Source organism: Fonsecaea multimorphosa (genome assembly GCF_000836435.1).
Source record: "Fonsecaea multimorphosa CBS 102226 unplaced genomic scaffold supercont1.30, whole genome shotgun sequence".
Lineage (NCBI taxonomy): Eukaryota > Fungi > Ascomycota > Eurotiomycetes > Chaetothyriales > Herpotrichiellaceae > Fonsecaea > Fonsecaea multimorphosa.
In genome coordinates, this window is record NW_015971664.1 from 75,171 (window position 1) to 98,836 (window position 23,666).

Here is a 23,666-nt window from a genome sequence, read left to right on the forward strand (position 1 = left end):
GTTACTAGCTTAGTGGACAGCGCGAGTTCAAAATGGATGGGTGGTGCGGTAGATACCTAGGTAGTTGCATGTAACACATGTAGTAGCATTGATTCATTCCCCCAAACAGCGAGTGAGTGATACATGCATGCTAGAGACACTTGTATATAGATAGACGTCACCCTGGTCCAGGAGCAACCATCGTCGTTGGCTTCCCAGTCCCGGGCCAAGGAAGACATTAGCCATTCTCCATCAACCATGGTGTCAGTCACGCTCATCCATCCATCCGTCAATATCTCATCCACAGTTATGCAGGGAGTCTACCACCCACCACCACCCTGGTGACCTTTGCCCCCAAACCCACCACTCTCATCGCTCGCCGATTTCCCGCCTTTATTCATCTTATCGCCTCCCCCAGCCAACCCAGCGGCTCTCTTCTGCTGCGCCGCTTCGTGCTTCCTCAATTCCTCGGGCACTCTGGAAATAGAGCTCTTCATCAGCATCTGCTTCAGATCGTACAACACATCATTGTCTTCATTCCCCAAAAACGTGATCGCCACACCGGATTTGCCTGCTCGTCCGGTACGTCCGATGCGGTGGGTGTAGGATTCAATGTTGGTGGCCATGTTGAAATTCACTACAAGACTCACGTCGGGGACGTCGATACCACGACCTGCCAGGTCGGTCGCCACGAGGACGTCGGTCTTGCCGTCCCGGACTGATTGGAGAGCTGCCTCACGCTGTTCCTGCGTCTTGGACCCGTGCAGTGTGACGCTGCTGAATCCCATGGATTTGATGTCCCTGGCCACAGCGTCGCAGTTTCTCTTGATATTCACAAAGACGATGATCGGTGGACGGAATTCTCCACTCGAGAGGATCTCGTTCAGTCTCTTCTTGCGTTTATCCTCGCCAGCGACGAACTCCACCCGTTGTTCGACAGTCTCGACCGCTTCGCCCACATTGCCGATCGTCACGATGGCCGGCCTTCTCAGGTATTTCCGTGCGATCCTCTCGACGGCGGCAGGCATGGTTGCTGTGTACATCATTGTCTGCCGGTACCGGTCCTTTCCACCCAGATGGCGGGACATAGCTCTTCCGTCTTCCGCGGCTTCACTGTCGGGCTTCTCATTGCTTACAGGCAAAGCATCGAGGATCTTGTTCACAGGCTCTTCAAACCCAAGATCGATCATGCGGTCTGCTTCGTCCATGATCACGTAGCAGCATTGCTCCAGCACGATGATGCGGCGATCGATACAATCCACCAGACGACCTGGCGTTGCGATGATGATTTCTGCACCGTTGCGTAGATTATAGGCTTGTTCCTCGATACTGTGACCTCCTACTATCGAGACAACCGTGAAACCCAGTGGTGTCGCAAATTTCTTGGCTTCAATTTCGATTTGCTGGGCGAGTTCACGGGTGGGCGCGAGGATGATGGCGTATGGTCCGTTATTACGGCGCATGTCGTCTTCGTCTAGGCGGGGAAGTTCGGCAATGTAGACGAGTAGAGGGAGGAGGAAGGCTGCAGTTTTGCCGGAACCAGTTACTGCAACACCGATGAGGTCGCGATTCTGAAGGGCGATAGGGATGGCGGCCCGTTGGATGGGCGAAGGATCAACATATCCTACTTGATCGATGATTTCCAACAGCTTTCTCGGCAGTCCAGATTCTTTCCAATTACGCATGGGATTGGGGATGCCGCCACCTTTCGTGCTGATATTGAAATCCTCTTTGAAAATGCGCCAGTCCCGTTCGCGCATATGCTCCAATTTCTTCTCACTCCAGTGTTTGTCAATGGACATCCGGCCGGATTCTTCCTTCCTCTTGCGCTCCATTTCGAGAATCTCTTGGGCGCGTGCTGCTCCAGCAACTGTGTCTCTCGATTGCAACGCCTCTGCGTACTTTCGTGCTGCCGCATCAGCCGCTTGTTCATCAAACCCACCCAGTCGGCCTCTTCCGAAGAAGCTGACCTCGGCGCGGTTGTTGTAGATAGGATTGTAGTCTGGCGTCGTGTCCTCTTCGGCATTCCATTCGAAGTTGAATTTCTTTTCTGTCGTCCGCCGTCGCTTCTTCAGGGCAGAGAATGTCGACACATTCATGTCAGCACCCATATACCTCTGTCGGATGATCTCCGTTTCTGCCTTTTCAGACCGGTCGTCCTCCGCCCCTCGCTTCTGTGCTCTGGAATCACCACCAAAAGCGATTGATTTGGGTGCCGCGGGAGGCACAAAGTCGACGCCCTTGTTGGGTTCTCGTGACCGCATCGCAGCAGGACCTGTAGGCACATCTCCATGACGCAGAGCCTTTGGTCCCGTCGGCGCTGAGCTTGGCTTGGGGGGTTCCGGCGCTGCAGAGGAGCCGTTCCGTAAAACGCCGTTCTGTTGTTTCTGAGCAGAGGCCGCCTCGACCTCCTTCTGCCGCTTCTCCAGAGCGAGCTTTTCACGCTCCGCCTTAGAGAGGAACTTTGGTTTGCTGGCTGCAAGATCGGCTTCTCTCTTCTTCTTGAGGAGTTCCTCCACACTCAATGGCGTCGCCTTGGCCGTCTTCGTCGAGCCGCCCCATCCTTTCTTCTTCGGAGGTTGCGGCCTGACGACATTTGTCTTCGAGTCTGGTTCGTCGCTGGGAGGAGGCGGCACCGGCTCAGGCGGGGGAGGGGGCACGCTTGAATCTGTAGGCGGAGGAGGCGGGGCGAAGCTGGCTTCTAGCGGAGGCGGAGGCGGTTCACTCTCAGCGGACGGGGGAGGCGGAGGTGTCTGTGGTCTTGAAAGAGGGTCAACAGGAGGTGCTGGCATTTCAACTTTGCGGTGGCCGTTCACCATTGTACCCGCCATTCTGGCGTCTGTTGCGCCGGTTCGGACCTTTCACAGGTCTTGGTCCAGGCGGACAATTGTGGGAGGGGAAAATAGTGTCAGTTGTATGAAGGGCAAAGAGTCTCACTCAAGAAGCACTGACATATTGGGGAGGAAAAGGAGATCAAGACTGTGATAGAAGTCTATGGTGGAGACGCAGTGTCAAGGGCCAGAAGCTGGAAAGACCGAGAAGAGCCTTGGAGTCTGAGACCGCGGTGAATCAATTTTCCGACAAGGCTTACGCTAGCCACAATGGGGCTGGGTCGATCTCTTGAGAGTGCGGAGAACACGGTCAGCATTCTCTTAGTCGAACAGAAGCACAACGCTCATAGAAGGCGATACCTGAAGGGAACTAAAGGTTTTCATCCTCTGTGAGCCCACCGGTGCCCAAAGTCCAGCCTCAACTGCAAAACAAAGAGAACAATCAGAAAGGTACCTAGGTATTCCTTGCTATATAGTACAGGAAAATTAAGGCTACAAAGACCCATGCTCTTATCAACAAGCCGTTTCATATCCATTACTGTATCTTCGTCGAAAAAGAAAATCCTGACCACCACCCTCTGATCCAATCCTCGGTAAGATTCTGCTCAATATATCTGCCCGCCCGCAGTGATCGAAGCGGAGGACCATACTCCCTCAGAGCATATTCGTGGCTCCTTTTTTTGTTGGACGACTCCTTCTGACCCGTCAAGGACAGTAAGAGGATGATGCGAGCAGGGCTGTCGAGAACCATTTTAGGTGTAGATTCCTACGCCTTCCTTCCGTGTGTCGTCACCACCATAATCATCTTCAGCCGTGCTCTCTAGCACGGCATCATTCCAAATCGTGATACTGTCGAGTCTTTCGCCCTTGTTTAGATGAACCGCTTGAAATGCGTCGACTTCTTCAACATCCTCTTCCTCTTCACCAATGACACCTGGCTCTTCCTCTTCCTCTTCTTCGATGATTTGACTTTTCCTCTTCGAGCTGCTGTTCCTTTTACCACCTCCAGCCATAAAATCTTTGAGGCCCAAGTTGAGCTTTCCGTCCGACCCTTCACGGTTTCTTCCAGCGCCAACGATAGCAGGGCTTCCGAACGCGGCGGGAATTGTTGACGCAGAGAAAAAGGCCGAGTTAAGTGTTGGGCCTTTGAAGGGTGATTTCTTCCGCCGAGCGAACATGACGTTTGACCCAAAGGCGTGGCTCTGTGGTGTCCCTGGTGGAGGATTGAGTATCTCATTGCCCACCCCAGAGAGCGGGCGAGGCTGAAGACCGGCATCGGAGCCTCTAGGCGTCCGGACTAATCGAATATTCGAAGGGAAAGCATTGGCTGTAGGCGTCACGGGCAGGACTTTAATCGAGGGATGAGGAGAGCGGCCATTGAGACTAACCGTGCGGCTCGTGGGGCTTTGGATCGTATCAAGACTGTTGGAACTCTGGGATGAGGCTTTGCTGTGAGAGGTGTTGTGTCGGGCCATGCTTCGGATCGATGAAACGGACGAGGATGTCGATTTTCGGCTCTTTAGACCGGTGGAACTGCGTCGGTACGAAGACCGGGGAGTTACAGGCGAAGGTGAGAGAGAATTGCGATGAGGTCTCCCACGGGCTGTATCGATCCGAGGCGCAGGATTTCTAACAGAAGGAAGAGGTTTGGAAGTGGAAATGGCGGGAATGAGTGCAGACCCGTTAGAGGATCTGTCTGGATTTGCCGTGCCTGTGAGGTTTCGGGTGCTCTTGTCCATTTGATTAGAGTCTTTGGAAAGAGTTGCTTTGGAGACGTTGTCGGAATGCCCATTCAAGATTTTGTCGATTCTAGGACTGACTGGCGATTTGGCTCTCTTTGTGGAGTCGACGATCCACTGCTTCAGCGCTGTAAGTTGGCTCAGAAATTGTCGGTTGCGGAACCTCCCGCTTCGTCTCTTGTTCACTCCATTTAAGGGCCCCAGTAAATCGGGATTTGTTGTCACGAGCTGTAGGGTACTGCTCCGCCGATTGCGGTCCTTCGATGGTAGAGGAGGTCGGGAGCCGCTCCGAGAGCGCACGGAGTCTTTATCGATCGGTGGTGGCGGTGGCGTTTCAGGCCCAGGAGACTGGATCACGTCTCCTTCGGGAAGCTGAGGCAAGTCGCTAACCAATATCTGAGGCGTACTCCTTCGTTGTGTTCTGCCTCGACTGGTGCTCCGACGGCCTTCAAGCTCGCCAGGAGAATGCTCTTCATCGACCTCAACCAACGTGGGCGCGATCCTCTCCAGCCTGCTGCTAGCACCACTCAGCCGCCTGAGGATCTTCAACTCTGCTTCTCTTTCCTTCCGTTTGCGTTCTTTTCGCACTTGCTTCCTTGTCTCTTTTTCGATGAGTAACGCCCACCATCCAGCTAGCGTATCGCAACGTTGCGAAAGTACATTCTCGATGACTTTGTCAATATCAACACCTGCCGACTTCATCCTTTCAAGGGTGTCCTTTTCCAGCTGAGTGGTGAATGCCGCTGGTTGTGAAAGTTTCAAAATCGCTTGTTGCTGAGGCGCGTGGTCCGACAGAAAGGGGTCTGCGAGAATATCTGACAAGCTGGGTCTGTGCAGGGGCCGCTTCGAGAGGAGCTTGGAGATCAGAGTCTTTGCGGCTTCCGGAAAGGACTCGGGATAGACGGGATCGTCCTTCAATATCTTCGCCTTGGTGGCTGCATCGTCGTCTTCGTCAAAGGGCAGTTCTCCCTTTAAAAGCGCGTAAAGAATGATCCCCAGGCTCCAGACGTCAACCTTCTCGCCGGCATATTTCTCGCCTTTTAGCATTTCCGGTGCACTGTAACATACCGTCCCACAAAATGTCTGCAGATAGTTCGCTTTGCCCTCGTACTCCCTGGTGAAGCCAAAATCGCAAAGTTTAACGTTGTCGTTCTTGTCGAGAAGAACATTCTCCAATTTCAGATCGCGGTGGACACATGATTTGCTGTGGATATATGCAACCGCTCCGACCAGCTGAGTGAAGATCTTCTGCACAGTTTCGACGGGAAGTGGCCCATTCTTACATAGATAATTGTACAACTCGTCGCCTGGAGCGTGGTTAGTTGGCCGAGTTGTCCACCTCGTGGAGTCAGATCTTCGTACCAGGACAATATTCCAAAACTAGCCACACAAGAGATTCTGTTATTATAACTTCGTATAATCGAGCGATATGAGGGTGGATGAATTGTCGATGGTGGTGGATTTCTCTCGCAAGGTTTGGGTCGTCTTTACTCGAGGCCTTGAGTACCACCTTTTGGGACCCCCAGTCAGCGTGCTGCGGCTTGAGGCGCCATGTGTTGTCCATGCCAGAACTGACCTTGGAGCCATTTGTCAAGTTGTGCTTGGCAAGGTAGACCTTGCCGAAGGAGCCCTTTCCAATGAGTTTCCCTAACGAGTAGTTTCCCACAGTCTTGAGTTCTTTTGAGGCAAATTGGCTGGTTGCGAATGTCAGCACAGACTCGGTACAGGTCGAGGACGAGGGTTCTTACTCGAGTAACTCCGAGTAGGAGTCGGCAAGCTGTTCGCCATTCCCAGTCAGCTCGATATGCCATACGAAACACGTCACAAATGCACCGATTATGGTCCTACTTTTGCTTTATGTTGCTGAAGCTCGGCTTTGGTCCTCTGAGCTTGCATTCCTCGCGACGACTGAACCCTGCAGATTGGTGTGGGCGTTCCTGCGGCTTCTTGAGGGTATGGATAACATGTGGGCAAGTCCGAGAGGGGGAGGCTTCGCCCGCTGGGTGGTCTTTGCGCGCTTTCAGGAGATGGCGAGTAGTCGAGGGGTAGCAGGGAGCGAGTCGCGGTCGGGCTCGAATGTATAAAGGCGCATTTGAGACTGGGAGAGCTGAAAGATCCGAGTCAGGGCTCGTTGACAGTCCGCAGTCCGCAGTCCGCAAAACCAGTGACGTGAACAGCGGGATGTGATGCAAGTGGTGACAGGCGGGCACGTTCAAGAGTTTGGGATCTCGAGACCAATTATTGCGAGCGCCCAAAAATATTAAGTTGTTCAGGGTTGTGTGGAGGTGGGAGAAAGGTGGGAGGGAGGCTGCGCCGGGTTTTTTGGGTGTGGAGGGCCGATCAGGCGTGTATCCCCTGAACCCTCACTTTTAGCAGAAGAAACCCAGCAGCATGGAATAGGGAGCCCATCCGGCCCCTTGGATCTGGTCTACCTAGGTATGTATGTGCTGATCTCTATTCGTATCTATGTATGTTTAGAAACCTCCATCTACGAACGGTCTCCACTGGAGTCGTCGGACACCAATGGTTACAAGTTACTATGCTGCTCATGTAAATGACGCCGCCACAAAGGTTCCTCCAAAATACTCGAGGCAATACTGACTGCTCCACATGGCACGTGTGTCACAATAGCCCTGCCGATCGTCAGACAGGGTGAGATGGAGAACATAGTGGTGGGTGAGACAACGTTGAAACTGCGGTCTCCATCATGTCGAAAGGTATGCACATGCACATTGTGGAAAGGGAAGTGATAACAAGATATCGAATGATTCAATAACGGCACTGTTCATGATGCTCGCTTCTACCGTAGAATACTCATTTGCCCCAAGATGGAGCCGAAATCCTGGAGATTCCCAAAAGCAATATCCCCCAACGCCCGGCTCAGTAGCAAAACATTTTAGGTCTATATACATTATACACGTACGTCTCGACGTTCCAGAACAAGAGAGGATCGTTAACATCGTCAAAGCCCGGCGATAGCCTGAGTTCAAGACCTCGGGGCCTGGTATTCCTGGTAATATCTGTTCTCTGAACGTTGTGACGAGGGTAGTTCAGAGATCATGCTTGTCCGGTCAGAGAAACTGCGATGGCCCGACATGCCTGATGCGACCGACGGGGCGCTGTCCTGCGACCAATCCTTTGCGTTTAGCCTCTGGACATAGGGATTCTCTGCCACAAGGCTGCTCTGGTCGGACTGAGCTTGCAGATTGGGTGAGCCCATCAGCGTTCCTTCAGACCCTGACAATTCAGACACCACGCTCATTCGGTGGTCCAACGGAGGAGTATCGCGGGCGTTTGGCGCAAGATGGCCTGTGTGATATGTCGAACCAGGCAACTCGGCCACGAACTGTTTGGGGGGTTCAGGTTGCTTCAGTGGTGCATAGTAGCTCATTCGTTGCTGCTGGGCGTTGGCTTGGTATGGAGGCAGACTGTAGGTGCTTGTTCGCTTGTCGTCGGGCCGGAAAGCCGGATGTAGCGCCATTGTCTGCCAGCCCAGGTCTTGCTGCGGCGACAGCATTTGAGGGGAGAGAGGTCTTTGGTAGATGGCCGGTGCATTGAGGATTTGCGAATTCGACATGTGGGAGCCGGACTGGAATCGAGGGGTTTCTGGAGCAGGAGTCATAGGGACTCCCAAGGTCTGGACCTGTTCCTCCACGCGCTCGGCCTTTTTGAGAATACGCTCCACCAAAACTTTGTGTGAGTTGTCGAGGTTTTTGCGAACAAACGACGTAAGGAGCATGTTGCATCTCATGTCGCCATCCTCGCGGAGATAGAGGCCTGTTCGAGGCACCTCGATCCCCAGTTCTCGTGGCTCCGGAGGCTCACCAGGCAGAGATCCTCCTATGGTCCATTTTTCTCGGATGTCCAGGCCCATCGGAGCATAGATGTGTGTCTGAAGCCCATATGGAGTATCATGAAAGCAAGCCTTATAGCTGACTTTCCCTTTGACGATGCCACCGGGTAGGTAATGGATCTTGTCCGTCAGCTCTTGCCAGGCGCAGTCCAAGAATTCGTCGGCCGGGGCATCTCGGGGGGTTTTGATGGGGTGGTGTTCGATGACAAGCGGGTTCAGCTCTATCATTTCATCGTGGTTGTGGAGCATGGCAATCGCGACCTCGCGCGAGACTTGAGGAGGGAGAGGGGTGATGTTGGTGAAGAGGGTGCGTTTCGGCATCGCTAGATGGGCCTTGTTTCTCGGTTGCTGTCGATCAAGGTCTCCAGGGGGAAGGATTTTCAGTCTTCTTACTTGACTCGAAGGATTTAAAAGTTGACGATATACAATGACATGAATGTACACTGGATACTCTAGACTGTCGCAACAAGACCAGTGAGAGCAGGGAAGGATCCGAATTTGAACAACTCAGTCCAGGACACATGCAGCTGTGCCTGGGAAGAGCCTAGATGCCGTTAAAAGCAAACGACCGTCTTGGTAAGAATTCACCTCTAAGAATAGCTAGTGCTTATCACCTTCTGGGTAGTTGTGAGGGTGAATCGGCTCTGTGGCTGACGCGATGCTGGCTGCGACGATCAGCGAGTGGTCAGAGGTCATGCCCAAGAGGCCCCCCTGATCGCATTGACACCCGCTTTTTCGGTTAGATCCAGGATAGACAGAGGCGGAGCTGTCGAGTTGCAACCCCAGCACTGCTGCGCTTTCGAAACACCAAAATTTCCCTAACCCCCGGGTTGCATCGAGTCGCAGTGGGGTGAGGTCCTGCCAGATGAAAAGCTAATGCGCGCACACAAACACAACGCACCTATACACGTCCACAGAAAGAGAGAGACACTTGAGGAGATAGAGAGCTGCCCGTGCACATGAGTCGGCCACGTTGGCGACCAGGGCCACGTGTGGCCACGCTCTGACCCCTGGGCGGCCAGCGGCCAGCGGCCAGCGGCCACGGGAGAAGCCAAATTGGCGATTGAATACGAAAATTGACCTCAGATGGGGAACATGATGCCGTGGAGGGGCCTGCTGCGCCGCACCAAAGCTCCCTCACCTACCTAGTAGGTACGAGAACACGCCGAAGTCCTGTAAATGCTAGCTTTGCCACCGTACTATCTTCGTCAACCTTTGTACAGCATCCTTGCTGATACAGAATGTGGGATCCAGCTCCTTCAAACCGGGCTCGTTGTATATTGCCAGTGTTGCGAGCCCAAGATATGAGTGCAGGAGATCTGGAAGAGATGTTAGGAGACCGAGTTTCTGCAAAGGGGCGGGACCTCGAGACGCTGTGAGCACTCACCCGGAAGTTCGCCAGGGCCCTTCGCAAATCCGCCGATCATGTGGGTGACCTTTCCCAGAAGATATCGCCTTAACGAGTCGACTTCAACAAGATGGTGCTGTTGCAGGATCTGCTGGATGATCAGCCAAGTAGGTCAATTGTCCCGTTTAGGCACACTGACTGCAAGAGCTCCCACGTTCCAAAAGCAATAACAGGTATCTGCGATCTTCCCACAGCGGCCGCAAAATCCAGCAATCGCCTTCGGCATGACCAAGCTGGTCTGCAGACTGGACAGGTCAGAGGACGATGGGTAAGCTCCGTGGTCGTTCCCGGTATCGGCTCGATCTCCAGGCTGGCTGTCTTCGCCTTCATCTTCGTCCTCGTCGTCTTCTATCCATGTTGTTTGTCGATCCAGCATCCATCTGGTACAGATTGATGTGTCGACGTTGGCTCGTTCCGCCATCTCCTGCACGGATATCGCGGGTTTGTGAAGCAGCCCGAGAAATGAGAGTGTTGCGATGCCACAGTAATTCAGCCCGGCTGGGAAAGGAATCAGCAAAGTGATGGACAATCCAGCAGTGGAAGGATCTTACAATGAGCTTCGAGAAGAGGAGCTTGACCAATCCCACCCTCATGAGACTAGGGTAGAAATCAGCCCTGCACGCTGGTTGTGCGATCATTGGTTCCTTACCTGACAATTGGCAATATATCTCTGCAAGCCTGCTTCGTCGAAAGTCGACCTCTCCGCTTGCTCCCCATAGCCCTGTAGTATTTTCATGATACCAACGGCGCACATGCAGTGTCTTGGATCGTCTGCCCCTTCGACCTGATCATTCTCTCCGAGGAACTCCCCGAAACTGCCATTCGGTCGTTGTAGACCTGTCACCCAGGCAAGGCATTCTTTCCTCTTCACCCTGGCAAGGTCATCTCCCAGAATCACCAAGGTAGCCAGTGCAAAGTAGGTGTTTGGCAGATTGGCCGGATCCCAGTGCCAGTTGTTGTAACTCCTCTGGCCCCCGAGCATTGTCCCCGTGAAACCCCGGAAGCCGCCTGTGTGAGGGACTTGACAGGTGTAGATCCACTCAATCCAGCCCTGTCTCTCGGCTGGCGTGATGACGGTGTCGAGTGCTCCCAGCAGATCCAGCGCAGCCACGATAAAGAAGCCGAAACTCATTCGGTTGGCTTCACCTGATGTGTAAGGCTCGGGCAGGATTTGTGCACACCTTTTCCAGTATTTCAAATGGCGCTCCCTATCAAAGAGATATTCCTCCTCGGAGGCCATGGTGCAAAAGTCACAGAGTCGTGAATCCTTTCCAACGGGAGTTCGATGTCAGAATGCAATCCAAGAAGCATGTGGTTGAGGCCAGAGTTATCAGTGTGCCGTAGCTTCGCTCGACAGAGGTACCGTATGGTGTTGTATTTCTCACGTCTTCCGATGATTTTGAATCTCAAGGGCTCGGAGTAGAGGAACAAGTTTGAACCGCTCTACTATGTTTTTGGACGAGAGAGCCTTAGACAAAATGAAATGGAACATTTGGGCACCGGGTAAAACTACTTGGTGGTAGAGAGAGGCCCAAGAAGAGGTCAACGAGGCTAGCTCTGCAAGGCGCGGAAAACTCGTGTTTTCTGCGTTGGGCCTCTTCAACTATGTTCAAAGCGCCTCTTCAATGGGAATCATATTCCGATAAAACGTGCCATAGTCATGCTTTCAAGTGGATCAATAGAACTCTGATCAAGTCATAATCTAAGTCTGCCTATCTGTCGTGCATCCTTTTCATTTGCAATGTCCCGGAAAGAATTGGAAAATCGAAGAAGAAAATCATCAAGTCAGAAAAATTACATAAAATCATCGTCCCCGAGGCCGTCGTCGTAGCTAGTCGTGTCCGCTATTCCTCGGCCCATGTCCCGGGTTGCTGCAAGAGAGGACTTGGTCTTTGCTGCCTTTGACTTTTTGCCGCCCTTCTCGCGTTCCTTTTCCTCCTTCATCTTCTCGTTGCTCAGAGCCGTTAGTGCACTGGCCGCTTTTTTGATCTCTGCACTGGGTAACTCAGAAGCTATTTGCTTCACAAAGGTTGGCAGCCAGATAGCATAGTGCGGTTTTGAAGAAGCCGCTGTGAGTAGAGGTACCAGGACTGCTGAGAGGGCGTCGAATTGTGTCTTGGTGGCGGGCTTGAACAGAGGCAGTTGTGAGAGATCGATTGTCTGACCCGGGTTTGCCTTGTCTTCTATTACTACCGCCTTGGTGGGTGCTACACGCGACTTGGGGTCCAGTGCTGCATCGGCAAACAGATCTTGGGCATGTTTGAGGTCAGAATCTTGCTCTGACTTCCGTAGTCTTGCACGCCTGCTTGCTTCGTCTTCCTCTTCCTCTGAGCTCTCCTCGTCTTCCTCTTCAGCACGTTTCCGTCGGTTTGCCTCCCGGTGCTCCTCTATCCGTTGAGCCTTGCTCTTTTTGTTGGCTGCGGCTTCTGCGTCAGCCTTGGCTTTGGCAGCGGCTGCTTTCGCAGCTTTCTCTCGCTCGGCTTCAGAGTCTTCTTCTTCTTCCCAGTTATCGGCAACCTAGCACTCGTCAGCCTTCCCTTGGTGCGCTGCGCCTAACGAGGACCTTAACGTACATCATCAGAATCTTCTTCATCCGCAAACTTGCGGCGAGCAACGGGAACATCTACTGATTCTTCCTCAGATGACTCTTCGGACTCCTCATCTGTCCAGATAACATTGTCAACAAAAGGTTCCTGGTGGTTTGAGGTAGGCGAAAGAGGATTTGCCCCGCGGCTTCAAGGGATGCGACTCACCCCACTTTGAAGGAGGCATATTGCCGTTGGAAGAAAGACCGGGGGATTTCGCCTTTTTGTTTGATGAATCTGTTGCGCTTTGAAATATCGTCGCGGGGAGTGGGAATGGGATCTAGGTAGAAGTAGCGTGGTAGGGTACAATGAATCGAGTAGAATACGAGGATTTGACTGTCAGTTTGGTGACGACAAGCAGGCGATCTAATAAAATTATGGGCGAGGATCTCAAAATTGCCAAGACTTCCATCGCATTGATGAGACACCGCACAGCGAGACGGTACATTCACGTGACGGTTCAGGACGTTCTTCACGTGTTAGGGCATCTCTAGTGGAATAACACGCCAGACGCTCCGTGCCGCTATGTTTGTCAGGGGCTCCGAAAAGTCTTCCGTCTCGTAGGGTTTGATAGGCCTGTTACGTCTGCGCCATCCCGGTCTCATGAGACTCACGTACGTCCAGATGTACGAGGTATGATAATGAGTATCAGTTGCAGAATTCGTACTTTATTCTTGTAAAGTGCATAGAACACACACAACCCGCTCCAAGCTACCCGAAGGGCGTCTCTCCATTGAAGTTGTTTTCAGCTGCTTCTTTCTACGGCTTGGTATCCCGGTTTCTCCGAACTCCTTCTGCTCACAAGGTGACAGACTTGCGGAAGTTGGTGCCAGCATAGATGGCGTTGGATCCCAGCTCTTCTTCGATGCGCAGGATCTGGTTGAGCTTGGCAAGACGTTCAGATCGTGCTGGCGCGCCAGTCTTGATCTCACCAGCTCGGATACCCACCACTATGTCAGCAATGGTGACATCTTCAGTCTCCCCGGAACGATGAGAAACCATCACTCCCCATCCAGCTGCATAGGAATCTTTGGCGGCTTGAATGGATTCGGTGAGGGTGCCGATTTGGTTGACCTTCAGCAACAGAGCGTTGCAAGCTTTGGATTCAATGGCTCTCTTGATGCGCTTGGGATTCGTCACAGTCAAGTCATCACTAAGTCCTGTCAGCGATCTTGGCTCTTACCGCCGTGAAATATGAGAACTTACCCGACAATCTGGAAGTTGGACGTCTTGAAGAAATAGCTCCATGCCTCCCAATCGTCTTCGGCAAAAGGATCCTCGATCGAGACAATTGGATACTTGCTCGCCAGAGACTTGTACATGTCGGCTAGTTGCTCGTAGGTGATCCATTTGCTTGGGTCGCTGTCGGGATTCTTGAAGTCGAGGTCATACTTGTTCTCCTTCTCTTTATAGAACTCGCTGGAGGCGACATCCATAGCGATATTCATCTTGCCCTTGTAGCCAGCTTCCTCGATCGCAGCAGAGATCAGGTCCAGAGCCTCTTCGGCGGTTTGAATATCCGGAGCAACGCCACCCTCGTCGCCAACGTTGCCAGCGGATTGGCCGTACTTCTTCTTTGCCAGAGCCTTCAACTTCTGATAGACCTCGGCACCCCATCGAAGACCTTCACTGAACGACGGAGCTTGGCTGTGTTGGTTGTTAGCTCAGCCCGATGGAGTATAGGGACGAAACTCATACTCGGGGACAATCATGAATTCTTGGAAAGCGAGACGACCACCTGCATGAGAGCCTCCATTGAGAACGTTCATGAATGGGACAGGCAGCACATATGGCTTCTTCGTGCCTGCCAGATCTGAAACATGTGCGTAGAGAGGGACACCTTTCTGAGCAGCACCGGCTTTGGCAACCGCGAGACTGACGCCCAGAATGGCATTGGCACCAAGGTTGGTCTTGTTTTCTGTTCCATCGAGCTCAATCAGGAACTTGTCGACCGATGACTGGTCTGTGCAATCGATGTTCTTCTCAATCAACTTGGGTCCAATGACGGTGTTCACATTGTTAACAGCCTTCAGAACACCTTTGCCTCCCCAGTGTGTCTTGTCACCATCTCGGAGCTCGCAAGCTTCGTGTACACCGGTGGAAGCACCAGAGGGGACGATAGCGCGGTGCAGACCGGTCTCAGTCACGACGTCGACCTCGACCGTCGGGTTGCCCCGGGAGTCATAGACGGAGCGGGCGTGCACCTTGACGATAGGCATGGCTGTCGGTGGGTCAGTCAATGGAAGATATCGGAACAATGGCAAGAGAAGAGTCGAGGGGGACTAAGGGCTCGAGCGCTGAAGTAAAGTCAGGGAAGTAAGGCAAAGAGCAGATGGCAACTGCGACATGGGCTGAGGAGCTTCACGAAGATGGTTGAGGAGAGCTTGGGGGAGGTACTCACTTGATGTTTTTCAGTGGTGTGACAGAAGTTGTTGAGTCAGTAAACAATTGCTTAGTGATGAGTCCAAAGGGGGAAGTAAGAGGAGAACTGGTAGAGAGGAAGAGAAATGTGCAGGGACGAAACGAAACTTGAAGATATCAAGAGCAGTGAAACTTTTTGTTGCTTTTACGGTGGGGTATGGGCAAGAGCAACTGAGGGTATTGATCGCTACAAAACTTCCAACTCAGCAGTTTCACTCAGCAGCGATGCAGGGCGGGGAACATGATTGAACCCCTCCAGAGCTGTGGTTGCCCAACCAGCTAGTATTAACTCATCGCCGGCACCGACAGCGGATAGGCCAGGGCACCAGGGGTCCTCCCGTGCCCAGCCCGCCCCAACCAGCATGCTCGCGAGCCAGCGAGCCCAGCCTGCTCAGTGCTGAGCCTGGGCCAGGGGGACTCTTGTTGGGCTAGGCGAAAATCAATCGTCACCAAAGGGCAAAGGGAGCAAATGTGCCCAGCTCGCCAGATGGGTTATGCACTTGCACGTGATTTCGTTCGTTCTACCTTCCCAAATTTGCCTTGGCCTTCCTGCGCCTTTTGCCGCGTAGTGCTATGGTACCTGCAGCGCGCAAGCTTCCCATTCCTGGACTATTAGACACTTACTGATCCCGATTCTTGAAAACCTACATCGACATCTCGCGATTCTCAGACCTTAATACGCGGATCACTTCGCTTTCTCGTCTTCGCCATCCATCTCATACGCAGATACTCTCGACGGTCCCATAACCACGGGGTATCGCACCCGACCTCCTCTAAACAGCCAACATGGATGGAAACGGTGATCCGGAGCGGCAGCAGGCCCTCGAACAATATAAGAACAAACTTCTAGAGTCTCGAGAATGGGAAGCCAAGTTAAAAGCGCTTAGAATGGATATCAAGGGACTACAGAAGGAGTTTGAAACAACAGAGGACAACATCAAGGCATTACAAAGTGTTGGACAAATCATTGGCGAAGTCCTGAAGCAGCTTGATGACGAGCGGTGTATGTTTGTCGAATCTACCATGCGTTTGGAAATTGTTAACACAATCTAGTTATCGTCAAGGCGTCCTCGGGGCCCAGATATGTCGTCGGCTGCCGTTCCAAAGTCGACAAGTCCAAACTGAAACAAGGCACGCGAGTGGCGCTCGACATGACCACCCTGACCATCATGAGAATGCTCCCCAGAGAAGTCGATCCCTTGGTCTACAACATGTCTTTGGAAGATCCTGGTCAAGTCTCTTTCGCTGGTATTGGTGGTTTGAACGAACAGATCCGAGAACTGCGGGAGGTGATCGAGCTGCCGCTCAAGAATCCCGAGTTGTTTATCCGAGTTGGTATCAAACCTCCCAAAGGTGTACTGCTCTATGGGCCTCCTGGCACTGGGAAGACGTTGTTGGCAAGGGCAGTGGCAAGCAGTCTGGACACAAATTTCTTGAAAGGTGAGTCCCCAAGTCGTTGGTGGTTCACAAGCTCCATGCTGACTTCGGTCCAGTTGTGTCATCCGCTATTGTCGACAAATACATCGGCGAGTCGGCAAGACTGATCCGCGAGATGTTTGGTTACGCTAAAGAACACGAGCCTTGCATCATCTTCATGGACGAAATCGATGCCATTGGCGGGAGGCGCTTTAGCGAAGGAACTTCGGCCGACCGGGAAATTCAGAGGACGTTGATGGAGCTTTTGAACCAGCTCGATGGTTTCGACTACCTCGGAAAGACCAAGATCATCATGGCCACCAACAGACCCGACACCCTAGACCCTGCTTTGTTGCGAGCAGGTCGACTTGATCGAAAGATTGAAATTCCACTGCCCAATGAGGTTGGCCGTTTAGAGATTTTGAAGATCCACGCCGCCGGGGTGGTGACGGAAGGCAACATTGACTTTGAAAGCGTGGTCAAGATGAGTGACGGTCTCAACGGCGCCGACTTGCGAAACGTCGTCACCGAAGCAGGGTTATTCGCGATCAAAGATTACAGAGATGCTGTCAATCAGGACGACTTCAACAAGGCGGTGAGAAAAGTGGCCGAGGCGAAGAAACTCGAGGGCAAGTTGGAGTATCAGAAGCTGTAAGATATGACTGGGTGGTTGGGATTCCGTGTATTGCATAGCGAGACGACCCTCGAGGTTGAAGCGAGACTTGCAGCGGTGAGTAATGGATGGCTGCGATGTCCTAATGTGGCTCCCTTGTTATGCCTGCATGAATCCCATGGCGACCCGCCACCACCGCTGAAGTCCTCTCGCCTCCATGCGTGTAGCCATTTCCTTGACCGTCGCGACTTCTTCTAGACAACCCAGCCCGTCATCGTCCTGTTGAGGACTATCCCGCCAAAGCTCGGATGGAACAGCATGGACAGGCGCTGCCAATTGGTAGTCTTTGTATCTCAGGTCATGAACCGTGTCGACCCACTTCTGGACATTGGATCGATCACTGCCTCGTACATACATAACGCCAGGAATCCCCCCGGACCGAAGCAGAGCGTAGCATTGGAACTGTTTGGCGGCGGCTTTGAGTCGGGCAACCTTCTTCCTAGACGTGATGTGATGCGTTCGGATCAGGGCATGGTATGCTGTACCGGACATGCCTCGCCCACCTGTGGTGAAGGGATAGAGAGGAGGTTGTAAAGCAACTTGAATCTGTGCGAGATAGTCATTGATACTCGAGGCGAAGCCGAGCAAAACTGGGTGGATGGACGATGTCGGCAGATTGTCGGCTTAACATTCATCTTCTGCAATCTCTCCATCTCACCTTCACCTTTTCGCCCTCACAAAGATCGCAGCAACGAGCAATCAGGCGTATCACACAATCTTGCTTATTCTACTTCATATCTTCATCTCCTCCTCGACATTGCGTTTGTTCCAGCAGGTTGACATGCACTGACACAGTCCAAACCAGATCTCAGACAGCCAAACTCATCCTCCTCAATGGGCGAAGGAGTGACCTTTTAGCAACATGAAAGAGGCGGACTTCTGCGCACTCTCTGCCCTCACCACCAAGAACGCCTCGTCCTTTTTGTGCTTTTCCCCGCATCGAGGATATCGCCCTTTGAAAGCTCCAAACCAAAATCTTACAGCGGAAGCATAGCAAGATGGCGGCATTCGGCACAGGCTACGAGGTACAGGTAGCCTGTTCTTGCGTCAGGAAGCAGACGAGACCACGCCAATTCATAAGCCTAAACGTGCTCTGTTGCCGGCGGCTATTTTCCCAGCTCAGCTGCCTAAACCCAACTCTCTTGGACAGGGACGAGGGGAACAAAGGGGCTTTGCATCGACACTGCGTATTAGGTGCCGCCAATGTGATGCCGTAATTCCGCCATTGTGCCGTCGGATCCTTGACCAAGGCAAGCAGCTGCCAGCCTCGGTACATGCAATGCGTCCTCGCTGCAAAATGGGCCTTGGATTCCCATGGGGCTTTCAGAAACGACACCCATTTGCGGATTTGACCATCTTTTGAACAGACTAGCACCACCCCTTACAAATGCCCCAAGCCCGGCGGTCTTTCAGGTGGTATTTTTGCATTACCCCGGTTATTCTGTAACTTGGTTTCCTTCTCTTCCCATTCCCTTGTGAGCGCCTAGAGAGCCTGAGCATCGTGGTGTGGCATTGAGAGGAAGTCGTCATGGGTCTTTGTGTTCAATGATTCTGTTGCTGCTTTCGTCCAGACTCTTGACGGTTTGCCAGAGTTGAAGGTCGGACCAATATCTCCTGTTTTACACACTGCCCTGTCGCCATGTCAAACCCCCAGCATGATATTTCTAAGACAAGAGTCGATGCCATTCCCATCGATGCTCCTAGTAGCAAAGAAGTTGAGATCGGGGCGACGGCCGTTGTTTCTTTGCCACCAATAACCCTCATAGATGGTGGATTCCGGGCATGGCTCCAGGTCATTGGGTGTTTCCTTGTCTTCTTCAATGTCTGGTAAGGATTTCCGCTCCTTGATGGAAACAGATTGCTAACTGTGATCGGTAACTAGGGGCTTCACCTTTGCCTTCGGCCTCTTCCAGAACTATTACGAGACATCCTTCCTAAAGTCCAGCTCTGCATCCGACATATCCTGGATCGGAACACTCGCATCCTACCTATTGATCGTTATTGGCATAATTTCTGGGCCATTGTTTGATCTCGGTCATTACCGCTCCATGCTCTTTGGCGGCGCGGCTATGTCATGCCTTGGAATTTTCATGTTAAGCTTGTCAAGTCAGTACTATCAGATCATATTGACTCAGGGCATCTGTACTGGCCTGGGCTGTGGCGTACTTTTTATCCCAGGAATGGCACTTGTCAGTCGTTCATTTAAAGCCCGGAGAGCAGTTGCACTGGGCGTCGTGAGTTGCGGCGCTCCGTTTGGTACGTGAATGGTTCGAAAGTTATTCAATGCAACGCTTGCTTATTGTCATATCAGGTGGCATCATCTATACCATTGTCTTTCAGCAGCTGATCGACCCCTTGGGTTTTGCGTGGACTGTCAGAGTTATGGGTTTCATCATGCTCTCAACGTTTCTTATGGCCTTCCCTCTGTTGCTCTGGGGCGCGACAAATACTGGTGACATCAGCTCGGGCACTGCGAGAAAACTCTTCGACAAAGCAGCTCTTAAGGATAGCGGGTTTTGGTTCTATACTTGGGCAAACTTCTTCGTCAGTCATTACGTGGCCCAAAAAGCTATATCTGTTCGCGAAAGCTGACTGTCACAGTTGTTTACTGGCTACCTCGTTCCCTTCTTCTATATACCCAGTTATGCACAGCTTGCATTGGGCACATCACGAGCTCTGGCGCTTTATTCGGTTGTCATTGCGCAAGGATCTTCTGTGGTGGGGCGAATGATAGCCTCGACTGTCGCTCTGCATATAGGTGTCATGATTCCCTGGTTGACATGTGGCTTCGTCTCCGCCATTCTTTGCCTAGCTTGGATAGCCATTGACAGCAAAGCATCTTTCTGCGCATTTGCCGCTCTTTATGGTAAGCCATTCCAAAATATCAGTTGTGGTTCTTACTGTCGTGATAATAACTAGCATGCAGGCTTCTTCAGCGGCGCTCTCATTCCACTCCCACCTAGCATATTCCCCGTTGTCTGCCCTGACCCGAAGGTCTTGGGCGCTCGCCTTGGTATGGCTCAAGCAATCGGCGCTACTGCTTCCCTTATCGGTAGCCCGATTGCTGGAGCCCTTGTTGGTGATGACGGACGGCACTATGTGGGACTGCAACTCTTCAGCGGGCTTGTGATGATGGTCGGAAGTGTGTTTCAACTATGCCTTTGGTTCACCTTGGTCAAGAAGAGAGACTGCAAGGTCCTAGTCTAGGCACTCATCCCTGAAATGCTGGAGGAAAGCACCATTCTGTCGTTGTCTACGCGAGTCGAAGAGTCGCACGCACACAAGGTTTCTTGAGAAGCTTTACACAACCCTGGGATCCAGTCGCATGGCATTCTCCACGATCAAGCGAACTAACTCGGACGCCTCACGTACATCCCACCCCGAAACGCAATACCCGTGACCTCGATCTCAGCTCAGATGATGGACATAAATAGCACTCCGCCTTCCGGCCCCATCCCTCCGTACGATCATCCCCAGACATCAATCTACCAGTGGGCTTACAAAAGATATGCATTTTCGCATAGTAAAGTAAGGCAAGCTCCTTTTCGTTCGATAATCTTCCACAACACCTACCACGATGCCTCTTGGGCTGGATGACGATGAGCTTGAAGCCTCCATTGGCATGTACAAATTGCAACTAAAACAAGGGCCCAAGGCTACACATTCCCTCCAGGCGCAGGCTTCAGCAAAAGATTCTCGCCTGCGATCAGCGACAGGGCCATCAACTCAACGCGGTTTGTTGCATGTACGAGGAGAGGATCAAGTGGAGAAGCAGTTACAGCGGCTCAGCGCCGTCGAAGAAGAGACGTTCAACAGCCACTTTCGTCCGCCTGTAACCAATTCTACCGCCTCGCCATGGTCTAAAGGAAACGTCCGCGATCCGAGAGAAGGGAAAACGAGTACGACAGGCTGCAGTGACGAGATGCAGCCTCGAAAACTGACCTGCAGCACTTCTCTCCCTCCCTTGGCATCCCGTCGACTCTACTGTTCCGGGCCAGCCCTCCAATATCAGCGGACGCCTGTAAGAAATCCTTGCCGTCGACGATTCAGTTACGCAGATGAGTTTGAGAAGGAGCTGCGAGACATGGACGTGAAACACGGGTGCAGACCGAAGGCGACATCTACTAGCAAGTCTTCCCACACTCGGACTCAATCGGACTTGTCATCGACAAGTTCATCGCCGCCACAAATTCAGAAGAGAGTCTCTTTTTTCTGGAAACTCAAGAAGAATGTGCATTCGCATGGCTCGACTTCTTCCGCTGCAAATACAGAGGCTGACTTTGATGCCAAAGAACCTGCCACCAATACTGATGTATCACCACGGCACGCGGGGAAACGGTCTACTCGCTTTGAACGGCTGGTCAAGCAGCTGCAGGGCTGCGGTAGTGACAGTGTTGGTTCCGCTCCTGGCGGCGGGGCTGGTCAACATCATCCTGGACATGGGGATAGGGAAAGGGAATCGAGTGGTTGAAGACTCGAAACCCTGCCGGAAGCCCTTGGGTGCTGGTGCACGGACAGCACGATTTCAACTTTGCTGGTCTGGTTCGGATTGGTTGGGATTACAGTGAGGAAGACGGGATGAAGAAGCAGGGAACGAATCCTACTGGCCTGGTGTTGGTATCGCCTACAACCAGATAAAATGCTTGGGCCGTTCATCAGGACTGATATCGAGATTCCAGTCTCGAGTTACATGGTTGGCTATTTGTACAGGACCACAGGACAACGCGCCGGGTATTCCACCACGAGATTTACTGCATATGACGGGAGAGGTCTGATATACAAAAGAATTCATGGAATATTTTTGGGCGGAGAAAACCATTCGTGGAGTGTTCGGACATGGGTGTTCCACCTCGTGTCCCTTTTGCTGAAGTTCCATGCGAGGTCGTGCTTTGTATAATCCAGCGAGGCAGTGATCCGTTCGACGGCTCGGAAGATGGCCGAAAAGGCGACTGGATAAGTATTCCTTCCCCCGTCCACCAACAGGCAGAGCGCTCTGGTCTTCGTGAACCACAGAAGAACCTCACATTTTTCTCCCCTTGGGCAGAGGTGCCGCCACTGCCAAAACTAAACAGACACCACGAGCAGGCAGAGCGCTCCAAATGACAGCGTCTATTTGGGATACTTCTTCCACCCTCGCCCATGGCCCTTCTGTTTCCACTCTCTGATCAACTCCGGCATGCTTTCCATTGCCTTCCTCCTCTTCTCCAACGTCGCCCCCATGTGTCTCTCCCACTTGTGGCCCTTGACTTTCTGTCCCTCGCCCGTGCCTCTAATCCTCAGTCCTCTCTGCAGCAACCGCGACTCCTTGAACGCAGAAGATTTCTTCCCCGGTGGAAGCAGCTCTTCTATGCCGAACTCCCTTGCGAGTTTCACGAGGTCCGCTTGCCGGCGCAGACCGATCTTTGGGCCTGCCCAGCGGCCGGTTACGAAGTTTTTCCGCGGGAGGAAGGGGTTGAGCGGGAATTTCTGCAGGTTGGTGCTAACCGTTTGTATCGGCGTAGGTATAGGGGGAATTTCTGTCTCGGCTGCCACTGCTGGCGAAGCCTCTGACTCTGAAGAGGATGCTGTGGTTGATACTGATATGGGCTGTGCAAGAATGCTCGCGACGGGGCGCGACGAGCGGGTGGAAGAAGCAGACACCTGGGTTTGTAGTTCGGCGGCTCGGGCGACGGCCGCATCTTTCGCTTCTCTCCGCGTCAAGGGTATTGTGATGCCTGTGAATTTGGCAGAGTAGAGCTGAGGAGGGTACCGGGCGAAGAAGTTCTTCAACCGGAGCGGCAGAGCATTGAGCTCCGCCATGGCAGAGATGTGGGAGGTCAGTGTCAGAAGTCGTGATGGGGAAAGAATGTGACAAGAAGCCTTTGTTTGTCGTCTCCGGTGGCAGGTAGTAGCGTTGTATTGTTTGAATTCGCTCGGTTGTCTCTTGGTGGTAATAGGGATATTATAATTAATGGGCAACTTGAAGCAATTCCCGCATTGGAAAAAGCTGCCAGAGCGCGCGGCGGGTTTCATTCGGGGTACGAGGCGAGGAGGGTACCGAGTATTGCTCCGCAGGCTTGGCACTACAAGCAAACGAAAAGCTGCTCGCAGCTCATCCATTATCGGTTTGTTAGGTTGCTGTTGTCGTCGATTCATGATACTGGTAGGCTAGAATACATTGATAGAAGGTCTAGAAACCTGGCACCCTGTGCATCTTGTCGTATGGCACTCATTGTCTTCAAGTAGAGTCTGACACTTTTAACGACGACGAGGCCGCCATAAAGAAACAGCTCATATTTGGAGACAAGTATAGGGATTCCGCCATGCTCAACAGTACCTTGGGTAGATAGAAAACCCCTTATAAGTGATACTATCCATAACTAATGGCTAATCACTTCTATTAATATTTTACTACCCTATCGTATGCCCATCTCGTCAGACCTGTGCCACTTATTTCTGAAGTCCGTCCGAGCGACAGTGTGCAAGGGTTGAGAGAGTAGAGCAAGGTCCGCTGCGGTCCGTCGATTGATGCAATACCAAGGAGAAGAGGCGAGCAATTGCAAGGCATATATGTACCTACCTAAGGTACCTAGGTAGGTATCTTGCACATGTCTCGTAAGTGGGAACCCGCGTGGGAGCCGCGAGCGGTCACCTGCATGGGTTTGCATGGTACCTATTGTAAACGAAACCTTGGCGGACGGGAAGTTCTTCAAAGTTCGGCTGCTTCAGCCTCCTGCCTTTTTTTCCTACTCACACATGATTCTTCAGCCCTCTTAGTCCGT

The 23,666-nt window shown here is 52.4% G+C and overlaps 11 protein-coding genes across 11 annotated transcripts; 3 read left to right on the forward strand and 8 right to left on the reverse strand.

Moving 5' to 3' along the window:
- Positions 1 to 299: 299 nt before the first annotated feature.
- Positions 300 to 2,810, reverse strand: Z520_10410 (pre-mRNA-splicing ATP-dependent RNA helicase prp28; the record flags this gene model as incomplete). Its single annotated transcript, XM_016780902.1, has 1 exon — positions 300 to 2,810. One exon carries the CDS (start codon positions 2,808 to 2,810, stop codon positions 300 to 302), a length of 2,511 nt encoding a protein of 836 aa, XP_016627908.1.
- A 752-nt stretch (positions 2,811 to 3,562) lies between these two features.
- Positions 3,563 to 6,445, reverse strand: Z520_10411 (uncharacterized protein; the record flags this gene model as incomplete). The annotated part of the gene is made up of 5 exons (XM_016780903.1): positions 3,563 to 5,856; positions 5,912 to 6,059; positions 6,126 to 6,243; positions 6,298 to 6,326; positions 6,398 to 6,445. The coding sequence occupies 5 exons, from the start codon at positions 6,443 to 6,445 to the stop codon at positions 3,563 to 3,565; spliced, it is 2,637 nt and encodes an 878-aa protein (XP_016627909.1).
- Positions 6,446 to 7,535: 1,090 nt separating this feature from the next.
- Z520_10412 (uncharacterized protein) lies at positions 7,536 to 8,723 on the reverse strand (the record flags this gene model as incomplete). The annotated part of the gene is made up of 1 exon (XM_016780904.1): positions 7,536 to 8,723. The coding sequence occupies one exon, from the start codon at positions 8,721 to 8,723 to the stop codon at positions 7,536 to 7,538; it is 1,188 nt and encodes a 395-aa protein (XP_016627910.1).
- An 861-nt stretch (positions 8,724 to 9,584) lies between these two features.
- Z520_10413 (uncharacterized protein) lies at positions 9,585 to 11,050 on the reverse strand (the record flags this gene model as incomplete). The annotated part of the gene is made up of 5 exons (XM_016780905.1): positions 9,585 to 9,721; positions 9,790 to 9,898; positions 9,950 to 10,308; positions 10,362 to 10,407; positions 10,460 to 11,050. The coding sequence occupies 5 exons, from the start codon at positions 11,048 to 11,050 to the stop codon at positions 9,585 to 9,587; spliced, it is 1,242 nt and encodes a 413-aa protein (XP_016627911.1).
- A 554-nt stretch (positions 11,051 to 11,604) lies between these two features.
- Z520_10414 (uncharacterized protein) lies at positions 11,605 to 12,582 on the reverse strand (the record flags this gene model as incomplete). The annotated part of the gene is made up of 3 exons (XM_016780906.1): positions 11,605 to 12,327; positions 12,384 to 12,472; positions 12,564 to 12,582. 3 exons carry the CDS (start codon positions 12,580 to 12,582, stop codon positions 11,605 to 11,607), a joined length of 831 nt encoding a protein of 276 aa, XP_016627912.1.
- Positions 12,583 to 13,193: 611 nt separating this feature from the next.
- On the reverse strand, positions 13,194 to 14,614 carry Z520_10415 (enolase; the record flags this gene model as incomplete). The annotated part of the gene is made up of 3 exons (XM_016780907.1): positions 13,194 to 13,548; positions 13,602 to 14,042; positions 14,094 to 14,614. The coding sequence occupies 3 exons, from the start codon at positions 14,612 to 14,614 to the stop codon at positions 13,194 to 13,196; spliced, it is 1,317 nt and encodes a 438-aa protein (XP_016627913.1).
- Positions 14,615 to 15,602: 988 nt separating this feature from the next.
- Positions 15,603 to 16,887, forward strand: Z520_10416 (26S protease regulatory subunit 10B; the record flags this gene model as incomplete). The annotated part of the gene is made up of 3 exons (XM_016780908.1): positions 15,603 to 15,819; positions 15,870 to 16,256; positions 16,310 to 16,887. The coding sequence occupies 3 exons, from the start codon at positions 15,603 to 15,605 to the stop codon at positions 16,885 to 16,887; spliced, it is 1,182 nt and encodes a 393-aa protein (XP_016627914.1).
- Positions 16,888 to 17,004: 117 nt separating this feature from the next.
- Positions 17,005 to 17,397, reverse strand: Z520_10417 (uncharacterized protein; the record flags this gene model as incomplete). Its single annotated transcript, XM_016780909.1, has 1 exon — positions 17,005 to 17,397. One exon carries the CDS (start codon positions 17,395 to 17,397, stop codon positions 17,005 to 17,007), a length of 393 nt encoding a protein of 130 aa, XP_016627915.1.
- A 1,147-nt stretch (positions 17,398 to 18,544) lies between these two features.
- Positions 18,545 to 20,112, forward strand: Z520_10418 (uncharacterized protein; the record flags this gene model as incomplete). Its single annotated transcript, XM_016780910.1, has 5 exons — positions 18,545 to 18,732; positions 18,788 to 19,161; positions 19,217 to 19,449; positions 19,507 to 19,771; positions 19,832 to 20,112. 5 exons carry the CDS (start codon positions 18,545 to 18,547, stop codon positions 20,110 to 20,112), a joined length of 1,341 nt encoding a protein of 446 aa, XP_016627916.1.
- A 370-nt stretch (positions 20,113 to 20,482) lies between these two features.
- Positions 20,483 to 21,376, forward strand: Z520_10419 (uncharacterized protein; the record flags this gene model as incomplete). Its single annotated transcript, XM_016780911.1, has 1 exon — positions 20,483 to 21,376. The coding sequence occupies one exon, from the start codon at positions 20,483 to 20,485 to the stop codon at positions 21,374 to 21,376; it is 894 nt and encodes a 297-aa protein (XP_016627917.1).
- Positions 21,377 to 22,014: 638 nt separating this feature from the next.
- Positions 22,015 to 22,704, reverse strand: Z520_10420 (uncharacterized protein; the record flags this gene model as incomplete). Its single annotated transcript, XM_016780912.1, has 1 exon — positions 22,015 to 22,704. One exon carries the CDS (start codon positions 22,702 to 22,704, stop codon positions 22,015 to 22,017), a length of 690 nt encoding a protein of 229 aa, XP_016627918.1.
- Between the last annotated feature and the right edge of the window lie 962 nt (positions 22,705 to 23,666).